The following is a 16743-nucleotide window of genomic DNA, read 5'->3' on the forward strand; positions in this document are numbered from 1 at the left end:
GGGTGGAAATTCAGCAGCCCCTGTGCTGGCTTTCAGTATGCATTGATGGTTGTGCTTTCCTTGGGGCAGACTAGAAAGCAAGAGTGATTTCAGGAAAGTGCCAAGGTTTTGAAATTCATATTCTGGAATAGGACTGGAAGGGCCCTCCTGGGTCATCGAATCCAGCTGTCTTTATCCCAAAGCATCTATTTCATCTCATAGAATCGTTTAGGTTGGAAAAGACCTTTAAGATCATCCAGTCCAACCATTAACATACACTACTAAGTCTACTCTAAGCCAATCAAGGGTAGACTAGACTAAACCATGTCCCCAAGTGCCACCTCTGCCTGTTTTTTGAACACTTCCAGGGCTGGGGACTCCACCACCTCTCTGGGCAGCCTGTTCCAATGCTTGACCACCCTTTCTGTAAAGAAATTTTTCCCTAAAGAAATTTCCCTAAAGAAATTTTTTTCCTAATTTCCAACCTAAACCTCCCCTGGCGCAGCTTAAGCCCATTTCCTCTCGTCTCATCTCTTGTATAATCTTTTTTTTGGTAAAATGACCAACTCCACCTGCAATTCCAATGGCTTTTGTGCCTGTGGTGGGTTTGCCACCTCTTGAAAGCAGCTTTGCTGTGGAGTGGCATCAGCCAAGCTCTACGAACACCGTGCTGGGCTGAAGGGCTGGGCTTTGCCTTTGCTGAACAACCGTGGCAGTTGGTCACCGTCACCCTGTCCTTCCGCTTGCATTATGACGATGTATATTTTTTATCATAATCTTAAGCAATTTACTTAAGTCTTTGCTTTATCAGCCCTCACCACCTTCCCTAGTTTCTGCTGCGTCTTGTTGGACAAGACAAACTACCTTCCACCGGTGGGGGGTTTAAATGAATCTTTCAAAAACGTTTGCAGACAGGCTTTGGGAGAGACCCCTGTGCTGGATGAGGATGAAGAATAGCTCTGTAAATCGGAGGTTGGGCACCAGCCTGGTCTCCCACCCCACGCCAGCCCTCCCGGCTTGCCCGCGGGAGCCAGCATTGCTACAGGCACCTCCCCAGGGCCTTCTCCAGCTTTTTAAGCATGAGTTCAGATAGTCATTAAAAAAAACCAAACCAAACCCCTGGCCATTTCTAATTCTTCCACCAAGAGATGCATCCCGTGAGTGGGATTTCAGTGAGACAAGATTTTAGCCTAGAAAAACTGATGTTACGGCACATCCAGCGTGTTGCTACAGTCATAAGTTACCAGTGTGCTATCCTAAAAGTTTACAGCTCTGAGAATGAATGTGTAAAAAAGTTGAGCTGCAGAGTTTAATAAGTCCATTTATTTTTATTATCTGCAATAGCAGTCTCAGGCATGTGCGCTCTCTCCCAGGCTGGAGTGTATCATGGACGAGTTCATAAACCGGTTCCATATAAAAATGTAGATGGTTTATTGATTCTTCTGCCCTTTCATTAGGACTTCCCAGAATTTTTGCATGCAGAAATTTTATTTTTAAATAAATTTGCTGCTCTGCAAAGCCTCATGTGGTGCCTGGTGGGCACCATATATCTATGAAGTTATATCAGAAGGGATTTCAAGAGGTAGTCATTTGATCTCTCTCCTCTGACCCTTGCATTGCGGCTGCTTCAGGTAGCCACGTTCGTTCTTCACTGGCAAGGAAAAAAAAAATTATCCTTACTGTTGGTTGGCTAACAATTATTAACTACTAATGCATGATTTTTTTTTTTTTTTTTTTTTTTGTCAGGGCTATGGTGTCATAGTTTAATATTGTATTAGATCTTGGATGATTAATATGTGATGACGTCTGTGTAGTCTTAACAACATTCTCATTTTGGCAGAAAAAAACCTGAGTTTTTCAAAGTTTTGTCTCATCCTGAAGGGAAAGAAAGAGAAGAGAGGAGGAAAAAAAGTTCACAATGTTTTGTTCTGATGTTACCAAGATAGTCTGATGACCTTGAAATGTGTTTTAAGGTACTTACTTCTATTGCAACAGGCAGCTGTGAATGAGATTGGTAGGTCTCTGCCGAGTCTGACAAATCATTTTGGAAAATTTTATAGGATCCCTATTAATTTTTGAGGCATTGAACTGTGGAAAAACAAAGTGTTGGAGGGAAATGCATCCCATGTTGGAACAAATCCAGGCTCTAATGAAATCCTGCAGTCGAATAAAGCTCTTGAGCCACACAAGAAGCAGGAGATGGAGACAATCTGGTGTGGAAGCCTTGGAAACTGGGGGTTTGCTCTAGGTTTTGGAAGAAAGGCAAGTACTGTGTGCTGAGTTTCATTTGCAGTGCGTGGGCAAAGAGAAGAGTGAAGATTTGCAATATATTACTTTTGGGCATCCAGGAAAACTCAGTAAGGCTATTTCTTTTTTGACAGCTTTGGCACAAGAATTAAACTTTATAAAGGCATTGGCCCTGGAAAACATCCAGCTGTAATGTGCAGAGGATTTATAATTTGTTTGGCAAGTGCACAGCCCACTGGGGATTGTGTCAGCTTCTCTGAATTGTTTAATTTATATCCCAGTTCTTGCCTGGCTTGTGTTGAGGCTTGTGAAGTTCCCGTTTGCCTGTGAGACGGGCAGTCTGTGGGATGGGGTGGCCCTGAGCCCGCAGGTCTGGCCGGGATCACACGCAGTACGTTGGCTTGGCAAGCTGGGATTTCATAGCATAGGAAAAATTTTGGTTTTTTTTTCCTTTTCTTCTGCTTGGGGTTTCAAAAAGTACTGAATGCCAGCTGCCAATTTGTCTCCACTGCTTATTGATGAGCCTTCATGCATTTTTTGTTCTCTCGCCCTCATCTACCCACCTTGATGGGTTTGAATCGTTATCTACATCGGCTTAAAATCAGAGATGAAAGCAGCCTTCTACCAGGCAGATGGGGCTGTGTTGAGTGCCGGTCCCTGGAAGGACGCTCCAGTTTCTGTCGCCAAATCAGCTTTATTCCAGCGTGACAGCACTGGGGCGGCTCCTGGTTTTCATGAGCAGGGAACCACAGCCAGCAGGTTGTGCAGTCTCCTCCATCCCTGGAGGTTTTCAAGCCCTGAGCAACCTGGTCTGAGCTCTCATCTGGCCCTGCTGTGAGCGGGAGATTGGTCTAGAAACCTCCTAGGCTCCCTTCCCACCTGAATATTTCCATGAAGCTATATGTCTTTGCTCTTCTGATGATGCTTATTTCCCTTGAATATTTACTTCTAAAAGCAGTTAAAAGAGAAACCATGCTGTGTTACACATACTTTGATCTCAGCTTCATCTATTTAATGGATCATATACTGAGTAACTTGTAAACTGAAATCTTCTTCATTACAGAGAAGTATACACCTCCCCTTCCTTCAAAAGAAAAGCGGGGAAAGAAATAGGAGCTAATTAACTAGAGCAGACGTAAAAACAGACACCTGCCACATGGCACCTCCAGAATAATAAATCCTTTTCTTTTAAAAATTAGAAGCATTTATAAAAATAGAGAGAAAACCTGAAACCTCTCCACAGTATTTGCATTTAAATTGAAAATGTGAATGCATCTGGTCTTGTAAGTGCCAAATAATTACTTGATATTAAAAAGTTTGGAGATGCTCTAGTAGAAGACGCTTGACAACTTAATTGTTCTGATAGCTACTGAAAGTTAAGGTTTAAAAAACTTTAAGCTAAAACCATGTTGACAGAAGCAAAATGAACTGTTGATAAAATGCTGAAAATATGTGTCTTTTTTTAGCACGACTATACTTCAAGTCTGTCTTTGGATAGGAAGGTGACTAAAGGGAAACATGCAGGCAGCATAATTTTGTAAAAATCGTCTTTCAGAGTCCTAAATACCCTATTTAAGAAATCTGAATTTTGAGAGTGGTCAACGTTGGTGCATTCTCCCTAAAAGCTCTGTGAATATTTATGTAGTTATGCTATTTTTTAATGTTCTCCTTACGACCCAAACAAGGTGTACCCTGCCTGCTCTCTCGGCAGGCGTATTTTCTGCTGGAGAGAGTTCTCTTATGTGAAAACATCAAATAACATTATTTGCTGCTAATGCAGGTGACGCTAGTGCTGTGCAGAGCTTATGGGTGATTTTATTTGATGTTAGATGGACTTTTTAATTCTGAGCAAAATGTGCAGACCTCCTTTCAGAATAAGAAAATTTCCATATCTCAGGAGTGGACCAAGCAGTTTTACAGGGTTATAGAGATGAACCCTAAGGCAAAAGAGTTTTCCCTGCTAGAGGAGAAATAAAACAGTATAATGCTGACCTTGGCAGACCTGGTGGTCTTCCATCAGCCAAGAATGAATCTGAATAACAGAGTACAAAATAGATGTAACTGCTGTGCGGGCAAGCTGGCAAAAATTTGAGTATTTAATTCAAAAAATGCTGTGGGCTGGTGCTACGAAGATGACGTTGAGGGAACTACCCCATCCACTTTTCATCCAGTTTAGTATTTCTGTAAGAGAACAAGGTGAAGCCCATGGCTGGATATGAGGTGGTCACTCTAGGAGTTTCTAGGTCCTGTGAACTGGCTGGAAGACAAAGCACATGTTGGCAGATTTCCACAATTTTGGGTTTTGAGGGGGTTTATTGCTTGGTTTGGTTTCAAGAATGACCAGGAAGGGTGACTGTTCTTACTGAAAGACATTGATATGTCCACTTATTTGGTCTGTATGGTGGATTTGCAGACCCTGCCAGGCCACATCTGCCATGACGTTGAGACCCGGTTCAAACACCCTAGGGAGAGTGATCTGTGGTGCAGAATGGTTTTCAACATAGCTTAGAGATAAAAAGCAAAATCTGGATGGAAAGAGGTGCCAGTTGCCTTGCAATCACGCTTTGATTAAAAAAACCCACAGAACAGTCTGATTATAGTAGCTGAGTGCTAGAATAGCACAAGAAATCGAAGGCGAACAGTGGAAGGAGGAAACAGAAGGACTTGCAGAAACGTCGGCATGTCCAGAGGGAAGAGCTCGGGCACCCAAGGCTGCTACTTGAGGCACTCAATTTGCTGCCGGTGTGCTGTCTAATTAGAAGTGCTCAGTGCACAGTGACAATGAGGAACTTCAGCTGGAACTGTGAACTGTAGCCTTTCTTTTCTTTATCTGTTATTTTAATTAGGGACCAGCAGATGTATGAGCATTTAACCACATATTTTAGCCTTTTAACTGTATCTTCTTCAAATAACTCCGAATTTAGACTTTTTTTTTTTTCCTTCTGTTTATATACCTAAACAATTCTCTGATTCTATTATTTCCTCAAATCCATTAATCTCATTTCTCTTGCTGCTTGAAAAACTGACCTCTTAAAGCACCAGCTGGACACAGAGTTTTTATCCAACCATTTCAACAACTGCATCCCATTACCAAAGTTTCTTATTCTTTATTGTCCAAGAGTCATACCCTGCTCCAAACTCAAAACCACCAACTCATCGTGAGGTCCAGTTTCACTAGAGCAAAGTCCTCTACCCCTGACCTGGCTATAGGTTGCTTCATTGAAGCATGGCATGAAGCACATGTCCAGGTTGCATCTTAGGTACGTTTGGACGTGAAGCTGAGCTGAGACATTGTTTTTCATCAGGCGTTGATGTGGCCGTGCTGTTCACAGAAGAATCGCGTGGCCTTAGAAAGGACTTAGTTTGTTAATGCGGTCTCCTGTTTGTTATGGAAATTTTCCATATGTGGTAGTATGTCCATAACAGTGCCGAGGGTGATGGACGGCAGTCATTCATCAGAAAGGAACAGAAGTGATTATGCACAAGATGCTTCAGAGTAGGCTTGTCTGTGTCCAGAATTGATGTGCAGACTGTACAGATGTTACAGACCAGATAAATTTTCATTATGGAGAGCTGATATCTGTAAACTTTGTTATGTGGAGAGTGGTTTTGCTGTTCTGTTTTAGAATTAGGCTAGAAGACTGTAATACTGAATTATTTTCTTTTTGTTATTTTGCTTTCAAATGTTTTGCTGGTTGACAAAAGCAAATTTGAGTTTTCAGTTTTCCTTATACACAAAATAATGTCAAAACATATTTTAATGTAACAGAATGAAGTTTAATGGACTATACTGTGATACTCACCAGTGAGAAAGATGTTTTGGACAGTTGTTAAATTGTCTCTACTCAGCTTAGCTGTTAGATAATATAGTTTAAGACAATATCCTGTAGAATACTGAAGACAACGCAGCTTTGTTGCCCGCAGCCAAAATAAACAAAGACTTTGTATTCCTTTGGAGCTTATGGTAGGAACTTTTACTTTGCTTCTGTTGATTTGATAGAGGTGGACGTGTTAATGAAGAAGGAAACATTAGAGAAGGATTTCCATGAGTCTTTCTTCAGTGGGAACGACTTTTTATTTGGTACAGAGATCCATTTATGCTGGGCTTTCACGTAAAAGTAAATAAACCAGACAATGTGGACCACAATGCAGTTTCCGATGTGTGGTACTGGAGCAAATTCCTTTGTTTCATACATTTGTTCAGACAAACAAATCTGAAACCCAGCCCAGCTGTGTAGATGTTGGGTGATAGCGTTGACAAACAAGTGTCTAAGAAAGTATCAAGTTGTATATATATTTCTTTTGTTGTTTGCCTTCATTGCAAGGGAGCGTGGTGGGATGGTCCCTATCTCATAGGAAACCAATGTTTCCAATGTTCCATTTCAATGTTCCATTTCAATGTTCCATTTCAATGTTCCATTTCACCAATGACTCCTGGTCAGCTGGTGGCCCATGATCCCCCAACTTAAACACAGATCTTTTTTCACTTAACAGAGAAGATCTGTGTATTAGTCCAAGTTTGTGATTGCTTTGCAATTAGTTATGTGTATCGTTGTAATACAGCAAAGCTCAGGTCACAGAAATGATGCATCAGAGTAATGACATAAGTTGAAAAATGTGCCTTTTTCTCTGCTGTTTGAGGTTTGAAACAGGTTATTTCAGGGGAGCATAAATAACTCAGAATTCCTGCAGTAAAACTTTGCTTGATGTACTACTATACATTTTTGTGTGCCTTTAATGACAGTAAGCCAAGTAATTTTATTTTCCCCTTATTTCGCAGTGATGAGATACTTACAATTTTCTAAAGATGATGTGTTAGTCATGGAATCCACCAAACCAGATCTAGGTGCTTACACCACGTATATTAAATACATCCATTCTGCATGTTGAACTTGTGTATTTAACCAACTGCTGTATTTATTATTCCTGAAATTCTATATTACAAAGCCAGTGCCTTAAACCTGGACAGGCACAGGTGAGCTGTGTCTGACACCTCCACAGCTGCAAGCAAAATAAGTGACTCGCTCCTTGAGGGGAAGGAAGTTGAGTTCTTATTTTCCTCTACAAAATCTGGGAAGCAGCAAAGACTACAAGTATGAGCAACAGCATGCAATGAGAAAAGTTGGCTTCTCAAGATGCCTTGACAGATTAGGAAAAAGGTTTAGGTTTACGAATACACTTTACAAGTCTTTTAGGAACTATCTAAAATCTTTGTTGTAAGGCTGTGAATCTTTTGAATTGCAGTTGTGTGAAAGCAGGATTGCTTTTCCCATCTGTAAGGCTCTAAGGAGATGAGGGACCTGGTATGATTGAAGCAAGAGCTGGTGATAAGAGTTGACTTTCTTTACCCGCCGCCTGCCTTATATCTTTCTCTCAAGAACCAATGAATCATCCCAGTAATCATCTTTTGGTACAAAGATCACAGCAGTAACGCGGAGAGTTGCTTCTCAGTCTTTTAAAGCAAGCAGCCTATGTCTGGATTAACAGACTGGAGTTTCTAGAGAATGAAGCTGGGTTTTGCAGCTCACTTTCCGAGCAAGCTGTTCCCACAGTGCTTTTTCTGCTTTTCTTTTTTGATGTGAAACAGAAGTCAAGGCAAAGGACTTAATCCAAAGCACACAGAAGTCATGGAAGGAACATCGTTCACCATAGTGAACTTTGGATCAGATCTTTGGTCTATTCCTTGTTGTTTCTCTGCAGGCCGTTGGCCTTAAAAATAAAGTCAAGAATCTTTCCAATTAGCACAAACTCTTTTTCATGCGTGTGAAAAGGAAACGCTAGAGCTCAGTAACATCTGAGCACTAGGAAGGGATTGTTGCCTTGACTGACCCAGGGGATGCAATTGAAACATAGAATGCCCAGGGATTTTGGAAGGTCCTGGAAGTGAGCAGGATCTGGAGGTGAAGGTATTGGCACTTACTTGAAAAAATGCCAGTGCTGGGTGCTCAGAAACAAGTGGCATGCTGGATGCTGAGCTCATCAAACGTCCAAAACGTACTTGTGGTGCTCCAAGACACATGCGAGTCTTTACATCTGCCTGGCAGATTCTCAGGTGACATTCTCATCTTTTTCACTGGGAGCAGATTAAACCAAAATTGCTCATGAACCTTAGCAAAATGCGAAAGGGAAAAATCAAAATCAGTCGGAGCCACTTCTGGTGAGTGCACAGAGGTTGGAGCTCATGTGGCATCCAACTGCTCAGTCAAGGTTAAAATCAGTAATTTGCACAGTTCTGCTACTTAATATTGCTGTTGCCGCAGGCTGCACAGACACACAAACATCAGCAAACACAAAGCTGAGCATTCCCCAAAGTCCTGTGGCAGCTTAGGAAGCAGCCAGTGGCCAGTAGTTATTATGTCAATGCCTGCAAATAGTGCAGTAGCTGCTGTACTCAGTAATGGTGTTTGATGCCATTCACATATCCTGAACCGTGCCTTCACAAGGTATGAGCATTTTGATGCATTAAAGGAGCATTTTGGGTTGATCAGGGTGGGGGTGGGAAGATACGGCTTAACCTGATGAATTCAAAATAGACCTTAGTTGAGATACTGAAATGAACTTTATTACTTTGAAATGTAATTAATGAGGGAGGGCAAAGACAGTTTTGTGTGGAGTTTGAGGACAACACTTGTTTCATCTTTGTTTATTTGTTCCCATCATAGTTCTCTGGGTCCTCTTTGGAGAAAGACTGGCACTTTCCTGAGTCTCAAAGTGCAGTTACAGTCTTATTTGCACATTTGCTGCTAGTTTGTAGCCCTGTGTGTTGATTGTGTTCTGAAATCTCTGCTGGGATGCTGCTGTGGTTAGAACATCTGCAGCATCATGTCCCACGTTTTGCTAGTTAACCCTGTGTCTGCTTTATTTGCTATATCTAACCCCATGGAAACCTTCCAATGATGCCTCAAACATAACTGATAATACAGTGAAAAAACAGAGTCAGAATCCATTGCACATTGACATTTTCCATTGACATTTTAGGAGGATGCCTGGAAATTATTGTGCAAGAACCTACATATAGGGACAATCCAAACCCCTGTTTTATAGGCCTTGACTGTGCACACAAACCCGTGTGCAGAATATGTACAGAAATATGTATAAGCTCAACTCAGGTGTTCCCAAGAGGTCAATAAATGGCACACAATGTAAATTAGTCAGATCTGCAGTCTTTTTGGAGACCACATCTAGGATATGTGAATCTAAGACTCTACACCTTCTTGCCTGCAAGAAGCAGCTTTGTATTCCCAAGGCTGCTGAAGGCACGGTCACTCTGAGAGGTCTACTGACTGTGTGTTGCTGTCATAGAATGGTTTAGGTTGGAAAAGACCTTTAAGATCATCCAGTCCAACCATTAACCTACACTACCAACTCCACCACTAAACCAGTTAAGGGGAGAGTAGCAATTTCATGTTTCCTGGCTTGGTGGCTGGATTATTTATAATGAAAGCAAAAACTAGGAATCATTAAGATTGGAAAGGATCTCTAAGATCATCAGTCCAATCATCAACCCAACACCACCATGCCCACTAAGCCATGTCCCAAAGTGCCACGTCTACCCGTTTCTCGAACACTCTGCTAGACGCGAGTGCTCTAAACCGTGACTTACGCAGTCCTCTTCCCCATCACAGTGTACCTGAGAGTAGTTCATCTGCTTGGAACAGTTTCTGACCTGGTAGGTCAGGAAATTTCCAGTATGTGAAGTGATTTGGAGTCTCATCTGTCTGGAGTGGGAGATCCAGGTTCAATTTCCCCTTCCTATGAACGAGCTCTAGCTCCTAAGATGCTGTAGCACCATAGCTGCTACTGCCATTTTCTGGGTTTGGGGAAAGGAGGTTTGTTACTGCTTAGGGGTGGTGGCAGTACTGCAGTGTTTTCCGTCCTTGAAAATGAATGGTGGAGCAAGCCCACCAGGAATTCCAACGAGAGGCACTCTACTTTTTGGGCTGCTTCTGGGCCAAGTATTGAGCAACTCAGCACTATCACATCTGGGGCAATTCTGGCCATAGTCCTGGGTCAGGAGAAGTGTGTCTGCCCGTCATGGCCCCACGCAGCTCCCTGCTCCCACTGTCCTCCAACTCCACGTGTCTGCAGCTATCAGATGTCTTTGGGCACCTGTGGTTGGTTTCTTGGGAACATCTTCCAAGTATGGATGGTGATTTTCACGTGCTTCGGTGGCACATTAGAAATTCCAGGATATGCAGGTTAATTATAGAGATCACTGTGTTTATTCTGGTGCCAAGTGAGATTAGGGATTTACAGATACGGGTTCTTTAATGATCTTGCTTAACTCTGAAAAGGCACTGTATTTTAAAGTCAAATTTTTTGCTGATTTTGTTGGTAACCGAAGAAAATGCTGATAGCTGTGCAGTTTGTGTGGGGTCTTGGAGAATGGTGTTATAAAGACACTACATTGACTTTCAACCATAAGGTGTAGTTACACAGTCGTTGGATTGTTTGATATGGGGACTTCATGGCTGTTACGGATGAATGTAGTGTATATGTTCACATGGCTTAAGAGACATTAAGAGGTTTTGTTTAGGGAATAGAGCAAAGAGACTTTTTCCAACACTTCAGAATTTCTAGGAACTCCCTTACCTTTTTCCATGTAGTACACTGAGTCACAGCCCTCCTCTGAACTCCTTGTATTTGGATACATGGAAAAATACTTAGCTCAGGTATATGCTCTGCGCAGTTCTTTGGTGATTAGAGTTTGCTGTAGCAGATCAGGACACTGGATGGTCCAGCCCAGTTACTTCTCATACCTAACACTCAGCCTGCGTAAAACCAAACTAACGAGCAACAGCCACAAAACTTAGTTGTTTTTGTAATTTAGTCCATGTGCCAGAGGGTGGAGACGTTCCTGGCCCATGAAGTAAGTGGCTTATGGCCTAAATTTTGAGGTTCTGTAGCCCTTACCTTAGCTTGCAGAAGGTATTGTAGCACTAACCATAACAAAGGACAGATGAAAGTTAATGTGACTTTTCTATTAGACCTTGTTGTTCCTTTATAGGAATGAGAAACTGCTGAAATGGTCTGTATGAGCACTCGACGCAAAGGAGGAAAATTAAATATAGTTTACTGAGGTTATGAGAAACTAATTCTGTTTGAAATGTGCTGCCTATCGTGAGTTATTTTTTCTTCTTCCCTGTCTGAAAATCATTTGCATAACATATTTACTGTTTTTTCTGTATGTAAGCATTGTTTGTTCTTCCATTTTCAAACAAAAAATGTTCAGCTGGTGTTTCAAAGTAACTTCTTGTGGCAGTTTCCAACTGTCATACAATGTATGGTTCATCCTCTTCAATCAAAGCGTGTGTTCATTCTGCTTCCTGGGGAACTGGCTGCAGCTTTTAAAAGGGAATGAGAGGTGCTCAGTAAAGACTAGTGCATCTTGGTGCAAATTTAACCTCGATAAAACACATGAAACTTAAATAAAGGAAATAATAATAAATTCTTAAAAACACACCAACCACTTGGATTCTTGAATACACATTTACAACTAAATAGCGGCACCCAAATGCCTTTCATGCCATACCTGATCAGCACAGCAAATGTAACAATTTTTTTCATTCTCCGATTGAAAGGGCTGGCTTCCTCAATGGGAGAAGTTTCTCACACCGTGTGTGAGGGGGTGTCCACAAATAGCCAGATTTTACGCTGCTTTTCCCACATTGAAAAAAGCCCTAGTTATTAATTAAATGTTAATTCTTTTCAGAGTGGTGAAAGTGCTAATTCAGCATGGCATTTGCAAGCTCCAAAGAGTTGTTTTGTTCAAGGAGCTACTGAGCTCACAAAATTGAGTCTGAATTAGCATTTTCACCACTTGTAGGGATATAAGGAGCTGACGCACGGTGCTGTCTTAGCATGTTTGGTGCCTCATACATCTATTTCTGTTTGACGGTGTTACACTTTCTGTACACAGCAAGTGAAAAGTACGTATTGCCTGAAGTATGGGATCCAGCGAAATTTTCAGCTCATAGCCTTTGCCGTTGTAACAACATCATGCTTCCTTGGCTGTAAGCGTGTAAATATATGAGGCTGGACAAGAGAGTGCTGCAAATGGGTCCTTCACTCAAATGCTCCACATGCCGGGCACTGGGCATGGATGAGGGGCAGAGAGAGCAGGAGGGGACGACAGGGCAACTTGGAAGACTTTTCAGTAGAAGTCAGCACAATGACAAGAAATGGTGGATTTAAGTGTTTGTCTTCCAGTGCTTGCATTCAACCTGGGTCTTTGCTTATAACATTTCTAACTGGTATTTTAATTGTGGGACTTTCCATTTGGACATAGTATATATAAACATACATACATACTTATGCAACAGATAGAGAGGGAGAGGGATCTTGGGGTTGTATAAGTAGCATTTTATATTCAGTACATCAAAATATATGTGTATTTGAAGGACTTAATGGCTGATTCTGAGGCACTCTTCCAAAAATAAGTATCATACCAACACTGCTTTAGAGCAATCACTTTATTGACGTAAATGATGATAGTTTCTGGAAAGTTTTATGCTCATTTAAAGAGTGACAAGAGAAAATCAGATAAGTGAGTTGCAGTATTATTTTGCTCCTGTGCAGTAGATTGATGAGGGAATGCTAATAAAAGATGCTGGTCTTGCCAGGAGGATGGTAGACAATAGTGTTTTCCAGAGTGGCTGTGACCCGTGTGGGGGTAGAGCACCCCTGAGAATTGAGCCTGCCTTTAAAATGGTCTCAAAAACATTGTCTGCCTTGGGGTTCCCACCTGAAACACAGAGGCTGCCTCATCTCTGCTTTGGTGCGGTTTAGGGAATGAACTGAATTAGTATTGCAGGCTTGAATAGTCTTGGATGCAGATAGAGATCCTTGGGATACACTGTGCTTCTCTAAGCGACCAAGTTCTTCTCTCAGTTGTGTGTGCAACCTTCAGCCTCAGGTTGCTTCTGTGCGTGTGGAATGGGTTTTCCTCGTCTGACAAGACCCAGCCAGGGAAGTGCAACCAAGACGCTCATGACGGGCTCTCCCGTGTGGTTATATCTCAGAAGAGCATCCTTTTACCATTGACCGTTGCTAAGGCCTAAAGATGTACTTGCAGCCTCCTTACCTTTTAGAGCTGGCAGCAATTTCCCCACCGGAACAAGGCAGAGCAGTCGGCTGCTGCTGCTCTGCCATTCGGTGGGGAAAGGCAGCCTGCCTCCGGGCAGCCGCGGGCACGGAGGGAGCCCTCCCAGCTGCCATGGGGAAGGAGCGGGGTGTGTAAACCCGGGCAGGCTGTAGCCTCAGGCATGTGCTTACCTATTCTCATTTAACTAGCTGGCACAAAGCTATTTTGCATGGCCGTGTTTGTTTCCAGATAGATTGGAGATGACACTGCTGGTTGTATTAGTGATGTTACGTTGATATCTCTATTTTCTCTTCTCTCAGTGCTCTGATAGCATGGGGGTAAGGAAGGGCTTGTAAATACCTCCAGAGACAGGTAACAAACACTGAAGACTCATGAATTATTTTGGTTACTCTGCAGTTGTCAGCAGCTCAGCCTAATTTAAGTGCTGTGACTTCCTATTTTTCATTTTGGAAATGACAAGTACTTTAGCAATGTATAATCTGTGATGATATTTGATTAAGATCTGATCCTGCAAAAAAATCAGCCACGTGCTAAACGTGTGCCTTGGAAGCTTCAGTGTCTTTCCGAGCATCATAGAATCACAGACTGGTTTGGGCTGGAAGGGCCCTTCAGAGCCCACCCAGCCCAACCCCTGCAGTGACAGGGACATCTCCAACCAGCCCAGGGTGCTCAGAGCCCCGTCCAGCCTGGCCTGGGATGTTTCCAGGGATGGGGCCTCCACCGCCTCTCTGGGCAACCTGTGCCAGTGCTTCACCACCCTCACTGTAAAAAAAAAGTTCTTCCTTATATCTAGTCTGAATCTACCCTCTTTTAGTTTAAAATCATTACCCCTTGTCTTATTGGTACAAGACCTATTAAAATCCTATGCAGGCATAAAGTGAAACATGAGCATAGTAAGTCTTTGTAAAGTCTGAATATGCAAAATTGGTACTTTTTTAATAGTAATTTTTTTTTTTTTTTTTTGCGTATTTCAGCCTTAAAAAAAGGACGTTTTTGGATCACCCCTGACCCATATCACAAAGACGACAACATTCAGATTGGGCGAGAGGTGAAAATCTCCTGCCAGGTGGAAGCCATCCCTTCTGAAGAGCTTATGTTCAGCTGGTTTAAAAATGGACGTCCCTTGCGAAGCTCCGAAAGGATGGTCATCACACAGACTGATCCCGATGTTTCACCTGGCACCACAAACCTGGACATCATTGACTTGAAATTCACTGACTTTGGGACATACACATGTGTTGCGTCTCTGAAGGGAGGTGGCATATCGGATATCAGCATTGATGTCAACATCTCCAGCAGTACAGGTAAGGAGGCTTTCTTTGATATCCCCTTTACTTCGACATAGCCGAACTGTGGCTTTCTTTGACTCACAGAAAAAAAGAGGTGCATACACAGAGCACTTCTCATTTCGGGATACCCAAGCAGACCCTAGATCAAGGGCTGAGTTGCTTTGATTAAAGGACAGAAACCTGAATAAGAGGCATGTGGTGCACTCTCCCAAGAACACGCTACTGTCTCATTTACCCAGACAAGCCCTCTTTTACTGTCAGAAAAGTTGCTGCTTCTATAAAAGGACTTTGGCCTTTATTTAGGACTTCAAGACATCCACAGTCATGAAAAAAATAGCTGGTAGGAAATTACAAGGAGAAACAGGAGGGTGTTATGTTAACCAGACTGAATCCATCCAGCTACTCTAATCAAACAGCAAGTGCCAAATACAGAGGAAGGAGCTCTTTTTTCTTAAAGACTACACATTGCATATTGGCGAATCACGCTATTCCCAACAGGCAAAAAGTTCAAGGTATCTATTACATGTATTTCCCGATCAGCGATTGAAATGTCTCTTTGATGAGCTAGAGACTTGGCTATTACTTTGACTGATAATAAATATCTTGTTATTCCTATTATGGAGCAGGAGTATGTAACACAACAGTAATTGCCTGCTTTTCTTTATCTCATTGCTAAAAACTGGTCTGTAACCAATAGATTTCATAGACTTTTCCCCCCAGTAGTTGACTTTAATAACTGAAATAATCCATGTTAATAAAATGAACCAAAAATATTCTCAATGCAGAATTCTTTTCCTGCCAAAAATTACTTACAACCAAAAAAAAAAAAAAATTGTTACTGGCTGATTTCTACAGAGAAGGATAAAAAAAAAGCATTTCTGTTTTCAGAACACTATTTTATGTTAAAATGCAGAGGCAAGTGGTGTTAGTGTTATATCTACCATCCATCCTGTCTTTTATATGAAGCATTGCTGTGCTTTTCCTCAGATTTTGCTTGTTAATCACTGGGATAAGGCACGCGGTGCATGCCGCTTAAAAGTAAGATGACAACACGTTGGAAAACATTTTTATAGCATGGAAAGAAAATGTTTAATAGACATCTTCTGACCCCTTTTTACCACACACATTCAAGTATATGTTTTCTACTTTTTCAAAAAGATTAAATGCACACTTTTTCCTTGACGAGTATATCCACGTTTCTATTCTTCAAATTTTACAACATCAGTAATACTTTGCAAGTACATGTCACGTCTAAACAATCTTTCTTACAACTTAGAAGATAAATTTATTGTTCAGATTTTAATACATGAACTTGCCCTCTATCTTCAGTACGATACTGGTACCACGGATCCTGCTTGAGAGCCACATCGCTTCTGACATGAATCTGGAAGGGGTGCCCGCTGTAAGGGTTTAATGAAGAATATTTGTACAACAGGGAGATGAGACAGGATTGACCTGTGGTTTGGATAGGAGCCTGGGAAGTAAATCCATGTGATTGAGTTAGGGGCCACTTACGCAAAATGGACATGTATAAGCCCATGGGAGTGGGCAGGAGGTATCTAAGGGAACTGAGCAGTGTCAGTTCAAGGCCACTTTATTATCTTTGAAAAGTGACGGTGACCTAAGGAGATCCAACCAAGACTGGAAAAAATGAAATTTTAGCCCATCTTCCAAGAAGGCAAGAAGGAGATGCAGGACAGCCACCCTCACCTTAGTCCCTGGGAAGATCAGGGAGCGTGTTCTCCTAGAAGCCATGTCAATCCATGTGAAGGACCGGGAGGTGACTGGGAACAGCCAGCATGGATTATCAGAAGTGAACTGTGCCTGACCCAACCTTGCTGCCTGCTGTGGTAAAAAGACTGTCTGTGTGGGCAAGGGAAGGGAAAGGAAAGCTGTTTGCCTTGGCTTTAGTAAAGCCTTCAGCACAGTCTTCTGTAACATCTTTATAGCCAGGCTGGTGAAGCATAGTTTGGAGAGGTGGACTGGGCATAAGTTACATTTGGAAAATGAGATGCAGAGAGTTGTGTTCACTGATAGTCAAAATCTGTGTGTGTATAAGTGAACAAGCAGTCAGCATTTACACAGTTCACCTTTGCCGTGTCCCACCCTGAAACACAATGCACA

General features: G+C 42.1%; 1 protein-coding gene across 1 annotated transcript in view; it reads left to right on the forward strand.

Annotated features, from left to right (window-relative positions):
* Nucleotides 1-16743, forward strand: part of MDGA2 (MAM domain containing glycosylphosphatidylinositol anchor 2) — a 423597-nt gene that overhangs the window by 258986 nt on the left and 147868 nt on the right. Inside the window, exon 8 of the mRNA XM_075713071.1 lies at nucleotides 14305-14634. Coding sequence (XP_075569186.1) covers nucleotides 14305-14634 — 330 coding nt within the window. The remainder of the gene's footprint in view (nucleotides 1-14304; nucleotides 14635-16743) is intronic.

Source organism: Pelecanus crispus, chromosome 6 (genome assembly GCF_030463565.1).
Source record: "Pelecanus crispus isolate bPelCri1 chromosome 6, bPelCri1.pri, whole genome shotgun sequence".
In the NCBI taxonomy this organism is placed as follows: Eukaryota; Metazoa; Chordata; class Aves; order Pelecaniformes; family Pelecanidae; genus Pelecanus; species Pelecanus crispus.